The sequence below is a fragment of the Aulonocara stuartgranti genome, assembly GCF_965226115.1.
Source record: "Aulonocara stuartgranti genome assembly, chromosome: 15".
Lineage (NCBI taxonomy): Eukaryota > Metazoa > Chordata > Actinopteri > Cichliformes > Cichlidae > Aulonocara > Aulonocara stuartgranti.
In genome coordinates this window covers 7890402-7917733 of record NC_138951.1, presented here as the reverse complement: position 1 = coordinate 7917733, position 27332 = coordinate 7890402, and the positions used below count along the sequence as shown (strand labels likewise).

General features: G+C 38.4%; 1 protein-coding gene across 4 annotated transcripts in view; it reads right to left on the bottom strand.

The window, feature by feature from the left end:
- Nucleotides 1-27332, bottom strand: part of nbas (NBAS subunit of NRZ tethering complex) — a gene marked incomplete at its 5' end in the record, with an annotated part of 182930 nt that overhangs the window by 68412 nt on the left and 87186 nt on the right. For all 4 annotated transcript variants that reach the window (XR_014271223.1, XR_014271224.1, XM_082505113.1 and 1 more), the window contains 5 exons: nt 6084-6334; nt 13806-13916; nt 14120-14343; nt 26527-26664; nt 27045-27121. Coding sequence is in view for 2 of the 4 variants with exons in the window: in XM_082505113.1 (XP_082361239.1) it covers nt 6084-6334; nt 13806-13916; nt 14120-14343; nt 26527-26664; nt 27045-27121 (801 nt within the window). The remainder of the gene's footprint in view (nt 1-6083; nt 6335-13805; nt 13917-14119; nt 14344-26526; nt 26665-27044; nt 27122-27332) is intronic.

Here is a 27332-nt window from a genome sequence, read left to right as displayed (position 1 = left end):
ATAATAGTATCATTCCCTAAATATTGGCATTACAAAAAAGGTATTATAATTTTTACTAGTTTTAATGATAAAAGGCATTTTATGAAGATCTGACCTTATTTGACCTTGAAGAAGAGGCCAGAGGTCCAAATTGACATCAGATTTACAATTTACTTGGTGTACTGACAACATTTACACTATGCTGTCAGTACACCAGTGGCAGTAAGAAACAGTTTTAAATAGCTCTATAAAGTTTCATTATAACCTCCTCAGTGGAGGTAATCAAAAAGGAACTAGAAAAATTTGCATTTCCTGCGAAAATGCAGTGTGGATGCTTAAAGCTGAAGCTGTATGCAAAAAGTAGCTGAAAAAGCTGAAAAGTTGCAGAAATTGTAAAAACTTTGCAGAAGCAAAAGAAGTTTGCTAAAATGGAATAACTTAGCAGAACTGCAATATCTTAGAGGAAACATAATACTTGGCAGAAATACAATAGCATAGCAGAATTTAGCAGAAATATTGTAACTTACCAGAAACATGATAACTTCTCAAAAATACAAGAATTTAGGAGAAATAGTATAAGATAACAGAAAGAATATATTTAGCCAAAAATACTTAAACATTACAGAAACACTATGATTTAGAAAAATAGTACAACAGAGCAGAAATATTGTGATTTACCAGAGACACTGTGATGAACTATGAATATTGTAATTTTAAATTAAGACTATGTTTTAGCACAAATATTATAATTTGGCAGAAATACTATAATTTAGCAGAAATACTATATTAAGCACAAATCCTATGAAAAGCAGAAATACTGTACTATGATTTAGTAGAAAGACTATAATTAATCAGAAATACTAAATTTAGCAGAAATACTATATTAAGCACAAATCCTATGAAAAGCAGAAATAGTATGATTAAGCATAAATACTACATTTAGCAGAAATACTATATTAAGCACAAATCTTATAAAATAGCAGAAATAGTGTGATTTAGCACAATAGTAATAAGTTAAACAGAAAAATTGGAAAAGCAAAATGGACAGCTGAAAAAATGCTGAACATGCTGAGGTTCCCTCAAATATACTTGTTAAATGACAAAAATCAGCAAAAAAATTTATGACTGCCACACAATTACAAATATGTACACATGAGGAAACACACATGCACAGAGACACACACACACAAGATCCAATTCAGTCAAGCAGTCTAAATATATTGAATTTGAATCTTACAATGGGATCATCCCATTAAAAGGCTTTCTCTCTCTCTCTCTCTCTCTCTGTCACACACACACACACACACACACACACACACACACACACACGCACACACAGGGAGAGAGAAGTAAGTTTCTAGGTCAGCCTGGGAGCTGGTGAATTTGAATCCACCAATCAGAGAGGCTGTGCACTTTTCCCCACCAAAACAGGTGCATCTGTTTACACACGCAGCAGCACAGAGAGACACAGGATTTTTGCAGTCTATTTCTCATAGTGACGACTCCCCTCAAACAAATGACCGTAATTTCCTAACCGTAGGGGCTAGAACGGTCATTCTTACACCGTTTTGTTCAGAAGAGATGGGGGAATCTTCAAGTGTTGACAATTTAATATTAAAATATGAATTTTTAGAGATATATGACATGGATGACTTGTTGACTTAGAAGCCACGAATTCCCCAATATGCAAATTTGAATGCCTGAGACCACATATGTGATTGGCTGGCTGGGAAGCCGTGCAGGCCCTGATTTGTGGATTTGAATTCCTCAGCCCTCAGATATGATTGGCTGGCTTAGAAGCCACGAAGGCCCCAATATGCAAATTTGAATGCCTCAGGACACTTATTTGATTGGCTGGGAAACTGTGCAGGCCCTGATTTGAAAATTTGAATGTCTCAGTCCTCACAGAGGATTGGCTGCCTGGGGACCTGGCAGAAATATATAGAAATACTATTATTAAGCATAAATACTACATTTAGTAGAAATACTATGTTTTAGCACAAATACTATAAAAAGAAGAAAAACTATAATTTAGCAGAAATACTATATTAAGCACAAATCCTATAAAAAGCAGAAATACTATAATTTAGAACAAATAGTATAAAAAGCAGAAATACTATAATTTAGCAGAAATACTATGTTAGGCACAAATCCTATAAAAAGCAGAAATACTATAATTTAGCAGAAATACTATGTTAGGCACAAATCCTATAAAAAGCAGAAATACTATAATTTAGCAGAAATACTATATTAGGCATAAATCCTTTGAAAAGCAGAAATAGTATGATTTAGCAGAAATACTGTATTTAGCACAAGTACCGAAAAGTACCAGAAATACTATGATTTAGCAGAATAGTAATAACTTATTGAAACACAAATGCACAGAGGGACACACAAACACAGGCTCTAATCCAGTCAACCAGTCTAACTATGTTCAATTTAAATCCTACAATGACATGCTGCCAAATAAGGGCAGGGTCCTCTCTCTCCCACTAAACACACACACACACACACACACACACACACACACACACACACACACACACACACACACACACACACAGGGAGAGAGGACTAAGTTTCTAGGTCAGCCTGGGAGCTGCTGAATTTGAATCCACCAATCAGAGAGGCTGTTTGTGAAACTGAAAAGCAGCAGTGTGAGTTAGTGCATTTAAAGTTAATTTCATTTTTCTTACTTTATGTTAAACTGCATCCCAGTCTTGATGTGGATGTCTCAGTGTTGTGTGTGTACGTGATTTGGGCATGTGTGGTTCAGTGTGTTAAACAGAGACATGTGTCACCAGTAAAAGCTGTGGCGCTATCAGGAGCAGAAGGAGGAAGTGAGGCGTGAAAACACAGCTGACACCTGGCTGACCTTTACTGAACTTTTCCAAGAAGTGACACCAGCTTCACCCGTACGCAACAAAGTTTGAGCACTCTAGCCTGGAGCGCTGAACCAGTGACATGATGTCCTGGGAGAGGACCGAGTGCAATGCTTTCTCTCCCTTGGTATATCAATAGGATTGATGCTGAATTGTTTTCCTTTTTCACTTCACAGCCATATCGTTATAGTTTTGCATGGTTCAACCCTGCTACTCTTCATCTTTGAAAACATCTACATGAGCTAATAGAAAAAAAAGGAAGCAGAATAAGATCAAAGGGCAAGATGAATCAGACAAAGGATAATATGTGTAACTGGCACTATCAGGATGTCATCGGAGGTGTTTTATTTGTTCTTCCCAGTCAAACGTTAGCGACTAGCTTTATTCAGACGGTCAGTTGTTGTTTTTTTAAAATTCCACATGACAACCGCTGACCAGAAGCAATGTCAGCATCTGTGTGTGAGTCATCAGTCATGTCGAGACAGATTGTCTTCAAGTCTGGACTTTTACTTCCTGACAGCACAGGCCAGAGGTGTTTTTTACCCACCAGTAACAGGTGCACTATCCCTATGAATTTGTTTTTTTTGTTGCGTTTCACTCTTCAGAAACTGCATTCTTCAGTAAACGAAGGCTATTATTTAGTCTGCAAATAGAAATGGCAGCACTCTGTTTTTCTAAAGTATAACCCTGTTTGCCGAATGCAAAATGACTTCCCTCATGATTTCACACAAAACGCTTTTTAAATAAGTGGAATTATACAGAAATTTAAAAGCAAGAAATGTTGCCATGATTTTTTTTTTCTGGTTCATTTTGTTTTGGGGTTTTTTTTCAGTAGTGACAACCTGTCAAAGAGTCTAGCATTCCTTGTAGGACTGGATAATTGCCTGACATGGGAGGGTCATCAACTCGTGTACACTCTCACCTGGGACCTCCCGTCTAAAAATGCTGGCCCACAGACGCACTTTGTATTCTATTCTCTGTGCCTGGCATCAGCTATTTGCATTTGCAACTTCAATAACTTACTACTTACTAAAAAAAACATAGCAATTCATTACCAGGTCTTATATTAGGTAAATACAACCCCAGATTAACCAAAACACATGATATATTGCACCACATCATTATCATTTTAACAAAAACTAAGACACAATGCACAAGCATTGTGTGAAAAGCTAAACACGCCTTTACTGCTATCACAGGTAATGGAGCATTGAGGTGTATGTTAACAAAAGGCCATGGAGGAAAGACATCAGCAATATCATCAGAGAAGCAAATGTTGCTGCTGATCGGGGTTATAAGGCCCTTTCCAAACAATTTGAAGTTCATCATTCTAAAGCGAATGCATTCACAGCTGCCAATCTTCCCATGGGTGGACATTTCAGCAAATTCACCCAAGGTCAGACAGTGCAATACTCAATGAAAATGAAAGAACCCAAGATCTACATCTCAAACTCCCTGGGCCTCAGTTAGCATGTAAAATGTTAAAGCTTATGGCAGTACAGTTTAAAAAAAAGCCAAACAAGGCTTGCATGGAAGGGTTGCCAGGAGAAAGCCTCTTCTGCCTAAAAACAACATGGAAACATGGCTTAGGTTTACAAAGCTACATCAGAACAAACCACAAGGCTTGTGGAATAATAACCCTCGCTCACGCTCAGTGTGTACGTAAATCACGCGTAAGAACATTTCAATGATTTCTCAGAAAGTCTCTGACCATGCAGACAAACAAATGAAGGTCTGGCTGTCTTAGGATGTCTAAAACCAAGTATTTAAAATGAATACTACCCTTAGCAGTACTACTAAAACCATGATCATCATTATCATCATTGTTTTCATTATTATGATTATTACTACAAGTATTAGCAGTAGTATTATGATCATTATTAGTAGTAGTAGTCGTCATATTTGGTCATTATTTACAGTTTTCCAAAACACAATAAGCCAAAATTACAGTTAAATAAGAAAAATTAAAAATGAAACTGCATGTAAAGAAAGCAAAATACTAAATGGGAGGCTGTAAATTTTAACATTTTAAGTTAAAAAATATATGTATAAAATATCTCTTTTTTTTTTCTTAAATTATCTTCATTAAAAATTATTTATATTATTGTGAAATGTCACCATTCGCATTATCCTGCTATTAGCTGGAGAATCTGGATTTTTCTTTATATTTCATTGCAGTGAGTTTCTCCTCTAGAGCTGACGGATCACATGTTCCTTTGTCCTTTGCCTACTTTCTTCTTTTTCTTGCAGTCTGTTAGTACTTTTTCATATCATCTTTCATGTCCAAACTTTTCTTTTTCACTTGAGCCACAGTGAATGTCCCCGGGGAAACAACATTCAGAACCTCCATTATTTCAACCGGAGTCTTGCTGCGGTGGGACTTTAAGAGAGCTGTCCATAAATGAGTGCCTGCAAGCCTCAATGAACTGAAGCCACACTGTAAAGAAGAATGGGCTAAAATTCCTCCACGACAATGTGAGATACTAATAAAGTCATACAAAAAATGATTACTTCAAGTTATTACTGCTTAAGGTGCTTCTACAAGCTAGGGAATCATGGGACGTACTCAGTTCCTCACACACTGCTTCTGTATATTGGCTTAGTTTTTGTTAAATAATGACATGGGTTGATGTGGTGTATGTTTTATAGTTTAGCTGAAACTGTATTTGCCTAACTTTAAAACATGCTAAGGACCAGATGATCTTTATTAAATCCTGAAACATAAAAGCCAAGAATTTTTTTAAAACCATAACTACATCTTTTCATTGCCAATATTGCTGATACTGCAGGCTTCCAGACTTCATTGTCGTTTTATTTGTTTTATAATAATAAATTCCACTTGAATTAATCTGATTTATTGCTTGGACTTCATATCTATCATTTTCCTGGCACAGGGTTGTAAAACAGTAATGGCATGCTTAGTACTAAATAAATCTGACTAACTGTTATAGATTAAAATGTATTTTAAAGTGGGTCAGGGGTCCCTGTGTCCTTACAGTGACTGGTCTATCTTAGACCAACATGGTGTTAGTGGAGCTCCTGTGATTGGTCATGCAAGAAGTCACTTCCCCTTTATAAGATTCCCCACTTGGTTTTCAGAGAACCGTGGTTATGTCAGTAACAAAACGTTTTAGCTGGGGGATTTGTCAGAACAACAATCAAAATGCCAGTTATGAACTACATATACTATATAATCACCATAAAAAACAGTGTACACCTCACCGTTGGCAACAGCCCGAAGCTTCTTGAGCAGTTTAACATGAGAGTCTGGCTTAATGGTGGTGGTGACGTAAGGCTCACAGCCCGCAGCATCTAGTAAGGTGTAGTAGTAGAGCAGGCGGTTGAGGTCTGTTCCTTCCACAGTGGGAAGAACATACTTCGTCATGTGGCTGTAAAAGGCCTGAGGGTTACACTTTAAAGTCTCAAACAAGCTGAGGGATTCGCTCCGGGTTTCAATATCCTTGGTGGAGAGGCTGTGGAAGAGAAAACGGGAATGGAATAAGAAAAACAGGGAAAAATGTGCAGAAAATGAAATGAAAATATAATTTTATATAGCTGGATTTGTAGTAAACACACAACAATAGCCTGGCCTACTATCAGTTTAAAGCTTTTACATATGTGGTTGTAAAAACCTGCTGTTTGTAATGGCTTCACAAAAAAATATCTATTGGTACGCAGTGTGTGAACACTTGAAGTTTCAGGCATCAGAAAGGAAAAGATCTGAGCCTTTCATATAGACAGCAATAGCCACTATGCCTGAAAGAGATGAGAAAAAAACAGAGCTAACCAAAAAAAGAAAAACCCACACATTTCATCAACAGAAAATCAAAGAGAAGACTACCAGCAATGGAGACTATTTGGCTCCAAAGTCATTTCTGAAAACAGTAGCGCTAAAAACAGTGGTGCAAAAACACAAGAGCAATCTGCAGGCTTATCACAAAGCATACAGTCCCTCCAACAACAACAAAAATAAATTTAAAATAAAGATTTCATAGACCACACTAAGAATACATTTAATAAGCTGATCAGTTCAGACATAAATAAGGTAAAGTGGGAAGAGGCTATGACAAAGAGAAAACAGAGACAAAGAGAGAAGGAAAGCAATAGCGGGGAACGTATTAGTTGATGTGAGGGGAGATATCCGAGCTCCCAGGGAAGGAAATAATGTATCCAGTGAGCTTTTTAGGTTGCACAAGACGTGTGCACATCCTTGCTAAGCGTGTTTTGCTACAAATCTCAGTCAAGATCAGCAGGTGGTCTAAAGAGCAAAAGAAAAAGTGAAAAGAACACAAGCAAAAACACTGGAAAGAGGATGACAAAAAAAAAAAACTTGGAGAACCACAAACAAAAGTTAAGCAGGGAGCGATACAAAGAACGAAAAGGCAAAGGCGAAGTAAAGCTAGTTGCTTGAAGTCACCGAGGGGCTCCGAGCAATCTGTGGCTTCATGGGAGTGCGTTTGTGTGAGTGGAAGTCTGTTTATCTGTCAGAACGGGACAACATCAAAGGGAACAATGCTTCCTCTGGGCTCTCTGTCAGGCTTTCGCTAATGAAAAAAATATAGAGCCTGGCTGCGGCACGGCAGCTGACAATAAGCTCGATAATGTAAATAACACTAATCATCCTCACAACAGGGGCTCTAATAAGGCTGGAGTCAACAGAACGACTAACTTAGAGTGAAGACACCCTCGCTCGCTCTTCCTCTCGTCTCCCTCTTAAGCGTACGCAGGCGGCCCGTCACCCCAATCAAAGTCTGATGTTTCACTAGTTAATCACGCTAGCTCCAAAGTGCCTAAAAACACTGCGATGCAAGAAGAATTGCAAGAGAAATTGCGACTTATCCAGCCAGGACTTTTTTTTGAGGGGCATTATAAGCAACTACACAAAGGCACAGAAGCTGGCAGAGAGGGCTCAGTTTTCATGCCAAGCTCTGCTTTGTTATCTCCTCCCTGCCCCTCTATTCTTTCAATTGACAAAAGGTGTTCACTGCATCTTTGCTCACATTAGGAGCATATCTTCTTCTCAGTATCCACAGCTGGCAGCGTGTTTTCGGTCAACATATATAGAGCCTGATAGCTTTATTAAAAGTTTGCTGCGTAGTGGCTTACCTACTGCCGTTTGCTTGGTGGCATTTCGCTGCTCACACAACACAGTTTGCTACTTTATCTTGGTTGTGGTTATTTCTCTGTGATATCCGGAGCGTCACATTGCAGTCTTCTCTTGTTTGTTATAAAACTCTGCTGAAGTAAAGAGCCAATTTGTCCAGGGGAGAATAACAGTTAGGTCCATAAATTGCTGGATGAAGTCAGCTTTGTACACCACCACAGTGGATTTTAAAATCAGTCAATATTATGATTGAAGCGCAGACTTTCAGCTTTGATTCAGGGGGGTTTCAAAAATTACAGACATTTGTAGACCCTTCCCCATTTCAGAGGCTCAAAATTAATAGATAAGCACAACAGAATTTAAAACAAAAGGTTATTCTTTATACTTAGTCGATGATCGCCTGAAGTTTTGAATCCATGGATACCAAATGCTGTTTCCTCCTTTTACTTTCTTTTACTGCAGCCACCTTCAGTTACTGCTTGTTTGTGACTCTTTATGAATTTTGTATTTTATTTTAATAACATAATTCAATAAATATACTCTGTTGGGTTGAGATTAACTTGACCATTAAAATGGTAAATAGTAAATGAACTAGTTCAATTATGGCGCTTCCTACTCTGCTTGAGCACTCAAAGTATTTTCTGCTACAGGCCTCATTCACCTATTTGCACACATTCATAAAAGCATTTTTTTTCTATGCGTGTTTTCTACCTAACATTCACACTCCAGTGAACACGTCGGAAACAACTTGGGGTTTAGTTGCCCAACAGTACTTTGGCATGCAAACTGGAGCAGCCAAGAATAAAACCACCTGCTCTACCTTCTGAACCACAGCCAACCCAAAAAATAGAAGAATATCCCATTTCTTTACTGGTGTAAAACTGGTGACCTAGTTCCACTGACAGCCGCATATTGCCATTCTATAACATTACCTCCACCATGTTTGACAGATGATGTGATATACTTCACATCCTGAGCTGTTTCGCTCTTTCTCGTACAAGTTCATCTTGGTTTCATCTCTCCAGTGAGATTCTTTCTCCCAGAATTGTGCGTGCAGTTTTAGATGTTTTCTGGCAAGGTCTAATCTGGCCCTCCTGATTTTGAGTGGACCCACTGGTTTTTACCTTTTTGTAATCCCATTCATGACAATGATAGTCGTACCTCCTCAGGGGTTCTTGACTTGATTAGATGTTGTGAAGATGGGTTTTTTTCCCACCAGAAACTAATTCTGTCTGCATGTATTTTAGCTGAAATTTAAGTGGAAGTTTTGTGTCATCATCCACCACCATCATTTGGCATTGCCGAGCTGCTGATTTAAGTTCATCCGAATGATGGCTTCCCTCATTTGGACTGACATCTTTTTGGGGTCTCATATTTAAAATTACAATGAAGAAAAAAATACAAATTCAACACCTTGAATCCACTTCTAATATTATGTCTGCTTCATTTGACATAAAATAAAAAGTTAACATGTCTCACATTGCAATTTCTAATAATTTTTAGCCTTTGGACAAAAAAAAAAAAAAAAGCCTCTGAAAATGGGGAACTTTGCATAAAAATGCCTGTAATTCCTAAACAATTAATGTAAATGTTGTAAAAGCCTTTGAATTAAAGCTGAAATTCTGCACTTTAACCACATTTGATAGACCTAAGTGTATAATAAAATTGTGAGTCATATTTAATTAAAGTGGCAAGAAGAACAAAAGTGTAGGTGAGCTTTGGAAGAGTAGTAATGATCATTTAAAATGTCAGTGCTGTTATAATTGTGGGGGGGGTTTTCTTCTTTATTAACCAGGTTACAAATGACTGTCCAGCACAGGGCTGTGAAAGTGTTTTTGCACTTTGGAGTCATGTAAAGTGAAAAAACTCCAAAATATTTCTCCCTGATACACATTTTGAAACACATCAAAAATATGTCACTACCAAATTCTCACTATTATTATGAAGAAGTAATTACATACAGAGAGCGTGTGCTGTAATTGAACTCACATTAACAAATACACGTATTTTTTTCCTCATTGAACTGGTTCCAATTCTCATTTAAATTAGAAATAATGTTAAATCTGAGAGCTTTTATTTTTACAGATGTTTTGTAATCAAAATAACTAATCAAATTCAAATCCTGCCTCTAGAATAGCTTAAAAACATGTCTTCATAACATTCAGAATCTAACCTTCAAAAACAGCCCAGGAACAGCTGAGTTGGGGATGGACGTCTGGTTTGTTTGGGAGATTGTGGCACAAGTTTGCACATGTCATAGAGGGATAAATGCCAGCATGTCAAAATGACCTTCCTAAGACACCAAAATATCCATTGTTTTAACGGTCAGGTATACTTTTATTGTACAAGTGAAAACATCAGAGGAACCAAAGGTTATGCTGTTGCACCTCACTGTCCATATTCTGCTCTCTGGTTGTCCCCCATGACAGCAAAAAGCATGCCTAGAATAATGCCCGAGGTCATGGTCGAAGTCCAGGCTCAATCCTTAAAGAATCTCAGTGCAGAGTACATCAACAGTCTCTACAGAGCAAACACGTTCAACTCAATACAGGCAGTACTGCAGCTAACCTGTGTATAGCTAAAGCAAGATTCACATTACCCCTGAATGCTAGGAATGTGGGTTTTTTTTTTTTAAATTGTCATCATTAGCTGAGAATATTTTTTAAAAATGCAATCTATGGGCATGCAATATTATGAGAGGAATATATAACATAATATATATTGCAGGATATTTTTATTTTTCAATTGAATTTATACTGAAAATTCAAAAAATTCAAAGTCAAGTCAGTCACTTGCTAATTAGTCATATCTGACACAAAAGTATTGAAATACACAATATGCATAATGCCAGAAACAAATCTATTCAGAAATAGCAGTTAAAGTGCAGCTGAACTGACAGGAAAGGAAGACTGTGTTTTCTTAATATTCTTTTCAAGATGTAGTATAAATATAATTTGCATCCTGCAAGATTCCTGAACTGTCTGAAGTGTCAAGTGGCCAGGTTGGACAGAGCAAAGCAGAAGTCCTGGTGAAGTTGATTTTAGAGACACAAATATTATCTGAGATCATCATCTCTGTTTGGGTTCTAACATTGTAGGAGTTAATAAGTTAATAAGAAAAATTATCCTTGAAGTTCTTTTTGTTGATTCGGATTTTTATCAGCTGGGACGGAGCAGTTCTAATCAACTCAGTGTTAAAGACTATATAGTGATATACATTTGGCACCTTTGGAGCTGTACTGTTAGGGCATTAGAACACAGCCATTATCTGATATGATGTGAACTTTAATTTGCCATATGAGGTCACCAGATGTGCACCTGAAGAGAGCTGGTACAAACTTTAAAGGTGTTCTCTCTGTCTCAGAGGATTCCTCATTAGGCTCAAAGCAAAACACATCTTGGCTGGGGATTAGTCTGAAGGGAACGTGCCACAAAAGACTATTTATTTCTCATGATGGGAACACAGTGATGTGCAGAAAATACATCACAAGCAGCCGCTGGCAGCAGGTAGGAACTGACACGAGGAACTTGGAGCTGTGTCGTTTTGAGGGTCAAATGAGGTTTTGTTTGGATCAGTTTTATTAATCTACCTGAAATTCAAAAACTGAATCTCAATATGAAGATCTGAAACAGTGAAGTACATATAAGTGGTATCATTGATGGGAGTTCATAGGACTTGATGATTTTTAAATCCGCTCCTCAGAGCCACCTCTTCTGCTCATCTTTCAAACTACTTTGAAATGTTGATTTTATTGATTCACTCATATTTAATTGTGCTCTGTGTTTTATTGATGCTTTTATTTTATATTTTTTTGTATTTTAGTTGTAGTGATTTTTATTCCTATGTTTAGCACTTTGGTCAGCGGTTGCAGTTTTTAAAGTGCTTCACAAATTCAGTTGGCGTGGCTCAAGATGAGTCTTTTTTTCAACAGACAAAATCATCAATATTTGAAGAAGTTACCATTATGTGAAACAAATATGTAAAGGTGGAGCTAGACATGAGATTTAAAGCCAAAACTGTAAACAGATGGTTCCACTGACCAATATGTGAACCCATTTCTGTGTTTGGACAAGTCTCTTCGATAGATTTATAGCTGTCATTAGGATGTCATTAAAAAGCAGGTCCATAAAGAGAACTTGTAAACATCTACAAAGCTTTATACACGGAGGCAGAGAACAGCTGACGACGGCAGTGTTTAGCAGCACATTGATTCTTCTGAAGCATACATTTTGTGTTAATAGGACTGTCTCAGGGACACTCATTCTCTATCATCCATCTCTTCTCCCGCCATCTATTTGCCTCCCACTCTCACCCCCTAAGCACACACTGATTCTGTGGATGTGCTTTAAACTAATAATGAGTCCTTAGAGTTCTCTTCATCTGAAATATACTTATGGACTTTTAACTTTGTTCTTCTGTAACCATATTGAGATCTACATTGACTTTAGAGCGTTGATCTATGTCAGCGAAAAAATGTGATTTTAACAATTTACCCCGCCATCACATGGGAAAGGAAAATTGCCAGCTCTTCTGAAAGACAGTAATGTTTGGTATCTCTAATGGAGAAACAGATTCCATTTCATGATTGTTTCTGAGGGAAACTTTAAAAGGTGACAGGCTTCAAACCTCAGCCTATTTGTAGCTGTTGTTGTTTTTTTTTTTCCTTAGGAAAAAAGTTTGTTGACAACCTTACCCTTTCCGTCCCAGATAATATACAGTGCCGATCAGGTCATGGAATCAAAGATCAGCTACTGTTATCGTATTATGATAATGTTTTTAAGCCTGCTACCTCCTCTTTTTGTCTTATACTTGTTCAGTTTCCGCAAATTCTTTTTAAGGACACCAGGCTAAGATACATAAATGTTTAAAGAAAATCTTTGAAAGACCTTCAGAAAACCTGGAGAATTGCTCAAGACCACTTTAAAAAAAAACACATAAAAGGCAACTTAGAAGCAAAACACAAAGAAATGAGGTGTGATTCAAGTCTTCTGCACGGTACTGTACTATTTAAAATACTGTTTAAAGTGTTGATATGCAAACTGGCAATGAGGTCAACTGTTAAAGTAAAGTGAACCATGCTACTTAAATACAGGCCTCAGCAAAGGACTCAGTTGTTGGGCACTGCACTGTAGCTGACTGCTTCTCCTAAACATGTGGGATTTGTAAAACATAAACAATTTATTTGCCTACAATGATCAATAAAAGTCTAAATTCTTTTTGCACACGTTTTGACTCTATTTATTCTTCCCTTTAAATTTCTTCTCTATTTATAACATTCCCTGCATCCTTTTGTTAAATCAATAAGCCTTTTGCAGATGCAGAATATTCCTCACACATTTGTCATGATCTTGAGGTTTTGAAGGAAACACACACACAGAATAGCTGTGATCAGGTTTGAGAAAAGTATAGGCTGTAATTTATTGTTAAGTGGAATCCATAAACCATTTCCTTATATCGGAATGTGACAGGTGGATATTTATCACGGAGCCACACGTGTGCACACGTACCAACACACACATACACAACCTCAGCTTTGGCATTCTGTATAAACAAGCAAAGGTGCAGAGCTAGTCAGTCACCCAGCTATGAAGTCAGAGAGCAAATAAATGATGGTTCACATCCTCTCACTCACAAAACACAAACACACATATTCCCAACATGTTTGATATAGCCTGCGGTGTTTTGGCTTTTTATGTAGGTAAGTTTTGTTATAACTGAAAGGGAGCGTCGCTACACTTTTCAGAGTTTAAAATCTGAAGATGAAAACAAAGAGACAGACAGATGTGTGTGCACAAATGTAATTAAACAGAGCGCGTGCGCGTTTGTGTGTGTGTGTATACCCGCTATCTGTAAAGAGGAACTCGAGGTGGGTCATGTAGACCTCCCACAGAGGAACACTGTAGCGCTTAGCCAGAGACAAAGCGATTCTGTACACACCATCATCCAGTGTCCTAAACACACAGGTACAAAAACAGAAAGAAAGTCTTTAGATTTCATTTAATTAAAGCAGAAATTGACATTATCTCCCACTCATGTCCAAGTGTGTGGTATGAACAATCTTTCAGAGTAGAAACAAAGAAAAGGAAAAAAAAAAAAGTGCACCTTTCCAATTACAGTGCAAATCCAAAAGTACCAACATTTAAGCCACACTTACTCTGTGAGACCAAGTATGGTCTCCTTCTTGTAATCAGCGTCAGAGCTGAACCGCTGAACGTCCACACCACGGCCGAGCCCCTGCAACACCTGTGCCTGGGTAAAGTCTGTCAGACGCTCGTTGTACATATGCAGCTGGCTGATCAGCTTTTGCAGCTCCTCGGGCCAATCTGAATACGAGGACACGTGCTGTGTGACCAATCGAATCAGCTCCTTTGGATCAGCCTGTGAGAAGGAAAATAAATTTCACATTTTTACCCTCATGGTTCCAGGGTCTGCTTTAGACTTCAACAGTAGAAGAAGGAGTAGCGGTATACGAAAAAGTACAGGCACTGTGGGTCTCTTAGCAGTTTGGCTGCTTGGCTTTAATTTATGGTTTTTGCTGTATAATGGAGATGGTTTGTAGTTTTTCAATTTCTAATATTACATTACAGAAATTTATAGTTTCAACAGCTTGTGGAACCACCTTTAGCAGCAACAGCATGATGTAATTGTTTCCTGTATGACTTTATTGTTGTGGAAGAATTTTGGCCCACTTGTATTTACAACATTGCTTCAGTTCATTGATGTTTTTGCACCGCTCTCTTATGGTCCTGCCACAGGAATTCATTTTCCCCTTTCCGTTATTTTTCCCTTCTTCTTTTCATCGTATCATATCGCCACATCACAAGAGTCACCTCAAGGCCCCGTGAGCTAAAGACCCTACAATAACTGAGAGAAAACCCCAACAATCAGATGGCCTGCCATGAGTAAGCACTTGAGGATAATGGGAAAACTCCTTTTTAACAGGAACACACCTTCAGTAGAAGCAGCCTCGGGAATTCAATTCAGTTTTATTTATATAGCACCAAATCACAACAGCAGTCACTTCGAGGCGCTTTATATTTGAAGGTAAAGACCCTACAATAAGGAGGCAGCCATCTGCCACAACCGGTTGGGGGTAAGGGAGGTCGACGGGATAAAGGAAACAATGTGGAAGAGCGCCACATGTGGATGCTGACTAGGCCATTGAAACTTTGACCAAACAAGCCATTCTTGTTCGGTCTTTTTCCAATTGTGCCTTTGCTTGTACGTCCACACCTGGGTATATTGTGGTATTGTACACCTGGCTGCTATTTATCTTAATTCCTATGGAAGCAACAATGATGTACTTCTTTTTCACAGGACTGCACAGAGTGCTTTAAAACTCTGTTTTTAACGTGGCTGTATTTTATGCTTAAAATAAAAATGAAATTCACTCGAATGTCCAATTACCACAGATTGTTGTGCAAATTACTTTGAATTTCTGAACTTCTTCAGAAGTCATGCTCTGTATATAGCGCAACTTAACATAAAATCCAGCAAAGACAAACTGAGTCTCTCTTTCCTCCCCATAATTTGATTTGAAATAAAATTCTAGGGTGCACTATACGGTTTTAGAGCCATGTTGGACCAAATGCATACTGTTCTTAAAGCTCATCATTAAACAGTGTCACACACTGAGCTTCAAACACTGCTGCACTGCGTGGCATGTAAAACTTCACAGGTTTCTGCGGCTTTGCTGTGAAAAACTAATGAGGCTATTTTCAAAAATGGCAATAATTTAGAAAAAAGGTGGGGACAGACCATCTTGGTCCAGACTTATATCAATTTGCTTGGTACAGCCCAGTATAATCACGCAATTTCAAATATACACCTATTTCTATTCCACATCGGCAGATTACAGGTAAACGTATCAGGAACCGTAGCTGTCACCTTGATTCAGGCCAATAGGAAGTTAGATTGTGGCTACACATTTATGATTAAAACTGTCACATAAACAGGGGTGCACATAAGTGGTCCGCAGGTGCGCATTCGCTGTCAAAATAAAAGACGCGCACCAGATAAGAAGTTGCAACGTGCGATTGCGTACATAAGATTTTCTGGAGGAGGACAGACATTTGTTTAGAACTCTTAAAGAAGAAGCTCCTTTAAGGAATTACTTTGGTGTTCCTCCACCTCCAAAGAACTATCAGAAGGAGTCCGATCCACAAAAGAAGCGCGTATTCTCGGAAAAGTGGTTGCAGAAGGTGAGCTGGCTTCAAACAAATGATGAACGCACAGAGATGTGGAGCAGAATATGCCGTGAACATCCCACTCTAGCGGACAAAAACAGTGCCTTTTATATGTACGCCAACGCGCCTTGCAACTTCTTATCTGGTGCGCGTCTTTTATTTTGACATTGAATGCGCACCTGCGGACCACTTATGTGCACCCCTGCATATAAACTTACAGGCAGGTGAATGTTGCATCTCTCTCATCGCCTCTGCTCTAATTAAATAAGCCCCTGAATTTGGTTTTTGGCACCTTATATGTTGTCGCCCAGCAGGATGATATGGTTTACTTCGTGATCTTATTTGCATAAGGTAATTATGGCTGCTGGAAATGTGTGAGCTTGAAAACAGAGGTGTATGTCTGTCTCTCTGCGTCTCTTCCTCTTCTCGCTATCCCTGTGTGCCTTTAGATGTGGCCTCAGCAGCAGACATGGTGGCGGATTCACTGTTCAAAAGCAGGATAGGAAAGGAACAGAGGTAGAAAGGGGAGAATATTAAAAGTGGAGCAAGGAAAGATATGAAGTCAGAGGAGGCAGTCAAGGGATGAGAGAAGGAAAGTAAGGGTAGAATGGGTGGGGGAGTTGTTTTTTTCTTTTTCTAAATGCTGGCACCGTCTTGGACACCGTTTTTCACAGAAAGGAGAATGACACAAAAAAAGAAAGAACACAGAGTGAGAAAGAAAGTCTGCTGAAACTGTGATGGACAGGCTGATGTTTGAAGAACATGATGAAATACTGTTTGCATTAACTCCCTCACTCTCTCTGTGCTTTTACCCCCCATCAGGATTACGCCGCTACCCCTCTGAAAAAATATTTCCCCTTGAATTTAAAAAAATTAATAAAAAAAAAAATACTTCCATCCCTCACCGCTCATTATTAAAAAAATCTCTGAAATCCTTCGTCTTTCTAATAAGTATTCTTTACGATCCCAGTTATCTTCAAAGTAAGCAAGTAAGACCTCTGCTCTTTCTTCTTTTTCCTCTTATGTATGCGATTGCTTTTTTCATTATTTTAAAATATCTTCAAAAGGGATTTTGTCCTCCTTCAAAGAGAAGAACGTATAAAACGTATGTAAAGTATAATGGAATAAGGTAGGTGTGTGCACAGCTGGGAGGGACGGGGAAGCCAGACCTCTCCCTTCAGCTATTCCACTGGTGTTGCAGGCTCTTTCCCCCACCAGCACCATCACCTTACTGTGATGCTTCTTAAGAGGGAACAGAGTAAAAATAAAGAGCCTCTGTCACACACGCAAATCTTTTCAAACACGCTTCTGCTCTCATTTCAGTCTTAATTTCCCATGTTATTATACTTCAGTCACAACTCTGTACCCATCAAAAACTCCTTTGAATTATCAAATAAAATATTTTCATAGTGATATTTGTGAGTTTGTCAAGTTCGCCATCCTGATTAAATATTAATGTGCTATCATTCAGTGCCGTTTTCCTCATTACCTCCCAGTGTTTCACCTGCAGATAATAGCACCATGTAAAACTTTGATGCACGCTGGCGCAATGAGAAGTCATATGAGCGTGTTCAACATGTTTTATATCTACTGCATGGGAACACTTTCAGAAGGTATAGCATATTGTACAAATCCAGGTAAAATGTATGGCTGAGTAGACAGTTCTTGACAAGGTCTGATGAGCTTTGTGAGGCTGTAGGCACAACAGCGGTTTTAGGTAAAATGTCAAGATTAAAAAGCAGACAGACAGCTGCAAGCTTGAATAAGTGTTGCAAATTTTATGGTATCTCATCCACTTATACTCAGGAAATTTCACCGTAGGAAAAGTCAGGGGATCAACGGCATTATTAACATATAAGCTTTTGGGATTCATAAATATCCACAACCTCATGTGCGACACTAGATGACTGGCATTTATCACTATCAACATCAACGCCTCAACATCCACATTTTAAGAGGTTCAACTGGAAATCTAAACAAAAGAACACTGACCAAATTACCCACGTCGGACACTCCTCTTATAAGTGCCACAACGTTTTTGTCTTTGATACCAACCTCAGAGAAGACCCACCCAGACAATGCATTCAATGCACAGCCATTCATTAAAATCTGTGCTCCACATATGGTAAGTGTTTAATATTTTATTCCAGCGTAATTTAGCAGTCAGCTGTGACCAGGTCAGCAATATATCCTCAAAGTTGTAAGAAATAATGCAATATTTCAAGAAAGTTTGTGATATGCACTGCATTTATGATGATATAGAAAAAAAAACATCATATTACATTCTAGTTTGTGACTGGACCTTGCAGACAGCAGCATCTGTTAGTGCAAACCAAACTAAGCACATTTTGCATCTTTCTTTTCCAGACTTATGGTCTGGCAACCCAGATGAAGTGTGACTTTATTTACAGCAGCAGCATTACATAAATAGCATAAATCAAATGTAAGAACAAAAGAATAACATAAGTGCTTGACACTTAAAATTGACTTAGCCTTGTAAGTCTTCAGGAGCTGCACGGTATTATTACATAATAAAGCTGTCTGGGACGTTGTATCTTGGTTCAAGCTTTTAAACTAGTTACTTAAAGCCCTCCTTTTCCACCATGAAACTCCATCAGTAACATCCAGGCAGCATTTTCTCTTCCTTTTTATTGCAAGTGTCTCCTTTTTATTAGCCTGGCTGTACTTGGTGTGTTTTGGTGAAGTTAATCTGTTTTACGCTTTTATATTATTGTGTTTTGTCAGACTAGTCTCCTTGTTTTGCCTGCTGGGGAGTGTAATTAAAAGGCATTGCTACATCATTTATGTCATCATGGTATCATACATTTATATTATGATATAAATATGATACGGCACATGCCTGTCAACCAGTGAGCAAATGGGCATTCCTTCCCTTTTCTGAAGCATGTGACTTTTTCTCCATTTAGTTATTATTTCGTATAGACCGTCTCCTTTACTCCAGGGAGTAAAAAGTGATGAATATTTATCGATTCATCACTTCTTTTTTTTAAACAAATGGTAAATGGTAAATGGCCTGTATTTATATAGCGCTTTTACTAGTCCCTAAGGACCCCAAAGCGCTTTACATATCCAGTCATCCACCCATTCACACACACATTCACACACTGGTGATGGCAAGCTACATTGTAGCCACAGCCACCCTGGGGCGCACTGACAGAGGCGAGGCTGCCGGACACTGGCGCCACCGGGCCCTCTGACCACCACCAGTAGGCAACGGGTGAAGTGTCTTGCCCAAGGACACAACGACCGAGACTGTCCGAGCCGGGGCTCGAACCGGCAACCTTCCGATTACAAGGCGAACTCCTAACTCTTGAGCCACGAAGTTCAAAGTACTTTATGTTCTACTTTGCTAAGCTATATTTCCTCCCAGGATTTACTGGTTGTCATTCAACTCACTCCAGTGTAAAATAATTAGATGTTTGGCAAAGAAGTTTCCCCAACGCTGCAAGAAACATCACCTCCTGTGGATTCGCATCACTAATGTGGGTGAAACTATATTACCTCTCAACTTCCAAGCAGTCTGAAAGTCCAACAGTGCAATCAATAACAGAATAGTAACATTTATTTTTACAGAACACTCATATGCGCACATTTTTCTGATTAACCTAGTATTTAACACATTCTCTCTTGCCTTCTGTGATAAGGATTGAATAGAAGTCATAAAGAGTCTCCCCCTCTCTCTCTCCAGACAGTATCCCAGTAATGATGTAATTAGTTTTATTTATGTCTTGTTTAACACTTAGCTATACAGTCAGTGGCCTCATTAGCACTAATTCTGTAAATGGTGTATACAGTATGTGCGCATAATTAGTGAGAAGACAGGGCGGAAAAAAATGAGTTATCACCTCCGAAGGAATAATTACTCCATAAATAGGCGTGGCTGCACTGTGGGTCACAATACACCATGAAGGGGAGTGATCGTAAGAAAAGCAGCACAAGCAAGAGGAGCAGGAGTAACTTAGCAGAGTCAAACTTATGCATCTAATCAAAGGTTTGGAGACTACTTGGTCTGAAGCATTCCCAGTCAGCTGCAACAGTGCTTTTAGAGGACATATTTGTCTAATAGGACCCTTTCTGCAGTGGCTCTGCTTTACAGAGTTCTCATGGGTAAAATATAGACTGCTAATGATTGTGCTACAAGACTGCAATTTGTACCATTGCGATATGTGCACAAAAAGAGGAAGGAAAAGTCATTGGAATCGTGGTGCTTTCCAACTCATTACTCCACTTAACTCAGCTACAGTGAACTGGCACAGCGGTCCAGCACTTTCAAGGTCAGCTCCCTTCACGGGCAGCTGGAATTTTGCTGTGGACGTTTTTGAAATTGTAAAAAAGAAAAGAATCCCTATGCAATAACCAAACAGTATCAAAAGTTTCTAGATGTAAGCAAGGTGCTGGTTTAAAAACCCATCATAATGCTATGGAGAGAGCACTTTGAGCTTTGCTTTCAGGTTGAATCAGAAACAAATCTATAAAGTTAATAACTGTGGAAATATTTTTTCCAGTTCAGTGACTCCATCTTCAAATACAAACTGAAACTTAAGCATCTAATAGTGATTAGTGGGATTTTTATTCTAAAACTAAATGTCATAATGAGATATACAAAGACCTAAGCAGGTTTTCCGGATCGTATACTCTGGTTCTGTGTTTATATAGTACAATTGGGTATGCTTTAAATGTTTGTGTGTGTGTGTGTGTGTGTGTGTGTGTGTGTGTGTGTGTGTGTGTGATCAATACTCAATAAGCGAGAGAATGGCAGCTCCAGGCAAAGATAAATGGGTGAGTGAAAAAATCTCAATCTCTCTAGTCAGCACATTGCCATACAGCAGATCCACATTCGCAGCTACAATTATGCAAAGCACACGCATTCTCACACACAAACGCACACAATAATACACACACTCACACATTACAAAACTGACAAGCACAGGTAAACAGACCGCAACACTTACATAAAAACAGGCTATTTTGCAATATAACCATAAACAGGGCAATTAACATAAGGAGCACCTCTATTTAGCAAATGAACACTTGAACCACTCTGATGAAAACTTCCAGTAGCAGCAAATGGAAATCGGTTCATTAAGCCTTAGGGAATAATGGAAACCCAGCCTCCGTATCGCAAAGCCACGAGTCGCTCCGTCATGCTTGGGTGCCATAATCAGATGGGAAAGTAACAGTTAAGGACCTTCAAAGTCAATAGTGGGAACAGAATCTTTAAGAAGTTTGGAGATGTAAATGCCGCGAGTGCTACAAAACAGCTGAACAGGGCTAACATGGGTAAACTCCTATTTTAAAATTGGACAGAAAATGTCATCTCAGCGTTTTATGATGGACAACAAGCATATCGGTTATACTTTCATGTATTTAGAGTCTCTCTAAGACTTTGGCCTTACCTTCAGTGAACATGCTGAATGCTAATAAATGAATCTCAAATTTATTACAGTGATTTTTTACCTTAAATATATAAATAGAGGCAATCAAAGAGAAAAGAATGATATGATTGTAAATTAAATGTTTTGAATACATTGCTAAATACATCAGATATTTTTTACCTTATGTAATTTTATATTTTTCACAGCTTCTTCTTAGCAAAACTGCTACATTGTCAGATGTCAACAATTAATATTAAGTCGAATGTTAAACAATGGTAAACAAACAGATAATTTATCATGTACAACATGTACAATATGATCCCAAAGACTTCATGTTCTACATGATAAATTATAAATACTAGTTTTAGTATACAACTGGGTAATTACTGCAGTAAGACGTAGGTAAATACAGCTGAAATACTGTAACACAGTGGTTCCCAACCTTTTGGAGCCACGGCACATATTTCACATTAGAAAAATCACCAAACAAAAATGTCACGAAAAGCATTTTGATCATTTTTCCCCGAGCACCAAGTATAGCGGAATTGGCTCGGTTTGTCCCCAGTATACCTTTTTTTGCTTTCTTCTAAGCACTAATCATGCTAGGGCCTTCATCTGGGTCGGATTGACTAGTTTTCTTTTTAAATATTTACCTATTGCTATTACGCGCAGCGTGGTCTCACAGCATGTAATTTCTTCTGCCCATTACTAATCAGGCGGAACCAGATAATCTTCCACGGCACACCTGACTATTTCTCGCGGCACATGTTGGGAAACACTGCTATAACACACCAACTCAACAACTCCCCCTAGAGTTGTGTCAGGTTTATAAATCAGATATTATAGAAATATTGCATAATTCTTGGGAAAATTAGGATTCCTACAAGACTCAGTATTTATAGCAATATACCAACTTGTGAGTGGTGTTGATTTTAATGATTGCATTTTTAACGCTAACCTCTTGCTAAGACATTTATGGAAAGCCCAAGCAACTCTGTATGAATGATGTCAGTGAAAACAAAAAGTATTATGTATTATACATAATACTTGTATACTGAGTTATACGCTGATTAGATAAGGCTCCTTTTGACAGTGAACAATAAATAAGAGCTTTAATATAGCATGTGTAACATTTACTAATTTGCATTTTATGAATGTTTAATGTGATTAATGTGATCAAAACTAGTCAAACATGCAACATTTGTATGTTTGACTAGTTTTGATCCAAAAACTGATTGTAATCATTTCCTTTATCGTATTTTGTAATTTTCCTTTTGAAGGCAGTACCCATTACAAAACCTCTACATCTAAAAAAAATAAAATATAAAAACAAGCTGTTCATTGAGGCTTTAAAAACACATCAAACACCTTGAGTAAATCCACAGAGAGTTCCATTTCTATTTGCAATTGAATGACTTCAGTGGCTTGAGTGTTTGGCGTCTTATTGCCTGGGCATGGAATTATGTGATAGCGACAAGAGAATTGAAAGAGCGTGAGAGTTATTGAGACAGTGTTACTGCTCTTCAAGTACCAAGTGGGAAACACTGTGAGACAGCGTGACACACCACAACACACAAACGCACATACAAATGTGCCCCCCGCTGTCACAGGAAAACAGATCTTAAACTGGAGCGCATACAATAATGTGTGCCAACTGTGATATATGAATGCAAAAAACAAAAGCAGGCACACAAATGCTTCACGTATGCCCAAATATAAAAAACACATGCTTTGGTAGGTAATTTTTCCCCCCATAACCTCATTTGCAATGCAAAGCAAGCGTGTGCATGAAATATAGATACGCGCACCCTGTCATACATATCTGAAATGCAATATCACATTAAGTACAATGTGTGCCTTAATAGATAAGAGAAAGCAAGAGCTAAAGAAAGCACAAGAAAACTGTATAAAGCATGCACAGTTAAGATAGTATTGTAAATAGAGAGGCCTGAGATTCAACAAGAGTGAGGCAGGCCTATTGGGAAAAAAGCCTAAACCGAACGCAGAATGAACAGGAAACGATAGCGGACAGAGCAGCATAATGTGGATGGAGAGAAGCATCATGGAAACGCATAAACCAGAAATGTCATACCAACAAAGCAAACCATTTGACTTAACTGACAATGGTGGGGCATAAAAGGAAACATAAAAAAAGCACACAGCAGAGGAGAGAGGGGAAAAAAATCCAATAGGAAAAAATATGTGAAAGTGGAGAAAGAGAGTAGATAGGTTGAAAGTTTTTTTCCAATAACGCTTCTTTCACTGATGGTAAAAATGGCCACTACTTCTTCAATAAGAGAGGCGAGCGAAGACGAGACCTGGAACATAATGATAACAAGCACTCATACATACTAAGACTGGAAAAAAAGGAAAAGGAAATGACAACTTTAAAAAAAAAAAAAAAAGAAAAAGGAAAAAAATGAAGAAATGAGCTAAAAATGAAAGTACAACTGCTAAAGTGTGGAGCAGAAGGAAAAAGCTGTATATATTTTAAGTTAATGGACTTGAACTTCACTTGAGGCAGGAGTTCAGGGAGTGATTACTGCCATTAGGATGCAGGAAGGATGTGTGTGCGTCACTGCGTGCGGATGAGTGTGTGCGCGGAGAGCAACTTACTGGTGTGCTTGTGTGAGCGGGAATGTGAGAGCGTGCAATTCTAACCTTGAATGTCAACTGGGACACACTTATCCACTTCTTCTGCTGGCCTCTTTCCTTTTTTCTGTTCTTTTATTTCAACATTTTACCTCCCTTCTTCTACCTGCACTAAAACCCATGAGAGCCAGGGTCCACTCAAAGAAAAGGTCAGAGCCATTTCTTCAGTTATTCTCTGCCAATCACCCCCCATCCCCACCCCCACTTTGCAGCCTCTTCTTTCACTTCTCAATCACATTTTCTGATCTCTTGTTTTTCTTGCCTTACTTAGAAAAAGAAGATGCTGTGTACACACAGAAACATGCTTAAAACTTCTTCAAGAGCAATAGCTGGTACACAATGCATTGCTGGTTTAAACTAAAGCACAATTAAACTGCATTAGTATTCAGATGTCTAAAAGAATAATTACAGTCATTTTCCCAGTTTGTTCCATTTCTGATGGCTAATTATTATTTGGCATTTTTTTGTCACTCTTTTTTAAAAAATCTTACTTTGTCCTCCTACATCTGCGCAGCCAAGCGGCATTTGAACCATGTCAATTGTGCCTGTCGCCTCGCTGATCTCACTATTCTGTCGTCATAACAAAATGTGCAGCGAAATAGTCTTCAAATCCATTAATTTATTTGCAATGAAAGATAACTGAAGGAATCAAATGAGAATGAGAACAGCTAACTGGTAAGGTGAGTAATACTGAAGTATAATGGCAAACGTCAAGGGCTAGGATAGAGCTGAATGTATGTTGTATGAAAAAGAAAACAAAGGTGAGTGTGTGTATATATATATGAGTGTGAGTACACGTGTCATGAAAACATGAAAAAAAACTATTTAAAACTGAAAATTATATATTGCTCCTTACTTTGGCAGACAAAAAGAATTCACGCTGCATCAAGCATAATATTCAACCAATGAAACAATGTTTCTGTTGACAGTATGACAGTGAATTCAAAACTTCATAGATAATTACAATAATTATATTTTTGCATTAAAAAATATCATTTTATTTGAAGAGCCTGCACATACTACTGGATTAACCCTTATAGAAACATAAATAATGCATTTGGGAATTACCAGTACTGTTAATTTAGGGCATTTATGTGGCATAAACCTTACACTGGATGATAATATTATGCATCTTTTCTTACATTTCATTGTTTTTATATGATCGAGTTGATCTGCCTCGTCTCCAGTCTTCTAAAAAACTCGCACCCTCCTGTCACACACAGATTTCAGGTTCATAGGGAGGTATAGTTTGTAATAATACAGACCTCCACCTGAGCTGTCAGACTTACCCGACCTCCCAGACCCAACACAGTGTCCATCAATTTCTAACAAAGGGGTTTGCCCTATCTAAACATATTGATTCCCCTTCAGCTGCCTCTCATTGATGCGAATGGCCATGCTTTTTCTGGACAGAAACACACATGCAGTAAACCTACACTCCCACTGTATTATACTGGTCAGTACTGGCTTCCTTGTCCTTCTTCACCTGCTCCTTTGTGACTTACAAATCTGAGCTTCTTATGGTAGAATGCTGATTATTATTGAAATTAACTGGCTCAATCTTTATTTATAAATCAAATCACGTTTGCACTGTTAGATCACCCAGACTCACACAGATGCATTTCTTGCGATTGTGGACAGTTTGCTCTGACATTTAATGTCTATGATACTAGTTCCTCCTTAAATAAATGTCAAACAAAAGCATACATAAAATTTCATTTCAAAAGCCATACACACATCTATATTCACTCCACTTATTATTGAAGCAACCTTGAAACAAACTTAAACCACAGGTGAAACACTGTTTTGCTATGATCCTCCCAACCAGTAAAATGCACTGCCTAAACAGCTAAATCCTGCACTGAGGCTCTAAAGTTTCAAGACCTAGACCTAAAAATAATCTGTTCACAACACATCAAGATTTTGTGTCCTAGCTGCTTAAAACTGGATTCTTTTGTCTGTGCGTTCAACAGCTGCACTGCAGTGCATTTTCTAAGCATCCCAAAAGCAGCTTTCTGCACCACATGACTAAAAATATGTGGTAAATCTATTTTTGACAGAAGCCAAGTCATGCTGTAGAGCAGATGAGGCAGGGCAGAAGTCATACACAAGAACAGCATAGAGATTTTTCTTTTTCAAAATAAAAGATGACGTGCAAACAAACACCCCAGTTCTGAAACGCTCTTTGTGTATTTCCGAGCTGTGGAACAAAACAGTTTTGGCTACACAACATCACAGACATGCATCTAGTGTCTTCCCAAGGTAACATCAGAACATTTATTCATTCAACCACCCAAACACTCCGTCATACACAGAAATACACTGACCTGGTAAAGAGTGTGGTTCTTGTCCTTGAAGCAGGGCATGAGGCGCGAGTAGATCTGCAGGGAGTAGTAGTAGGCAGCCAGTTGGAGCGACAAGGCCGAGTGACACTGCTTCTCAAAACACCTGTTGGCATCCAGCACCTGCAGGTAAGAACAAATATAAGGACATGCAAGACAAACAATTACAGTGGCATTTTCACAAATTGACTCTTTGCTTTCAACATATTCTAAATCAAGAGGCCTGAGATGAAAGTAGACTACTGCATTACATCTCGCCTCTGTTTTCAGTCTTTGCACAGCCTAGCCTATGACGGTGGACTGTTCTCACACTGTTACACAAAGAGAGATGCATATTTACAACTTGTGAAATGTCTAATAACATGAGAGGTCAAATCAAAGGTGTAAAATGTCAAATGAAATAGATCATGCAGACAAAATGCATTAGCTCAACTATCTGATGGTCTCAATAAAATAAAATCCAACTCCTTTTGTTACCAGGACGTGTGCGAGTGTCCCCCTACCTGAGGCAGAGCAAGTAAGTAGGACAGAGCCAGCATCATGTCCCTGGGAAATGCATCGTTGGCCAGCTGGAGCAATACTGTAAAGGACAGAGAGAGGTGAGACGATTTTAAAGCACTGATTACCCAAAAAACCCAAAAAAAACCCCTATGTTTATATTCTAGAAATATGTCAGGAAACACTATACAGGACTAGAAGAAGGAATATTGGACACAAATGAAGAAAAAAACCTTAAAATCCCTGAAAGGTTACTAAACTACTGCATGTATGTCTACATCTACCTGTATACA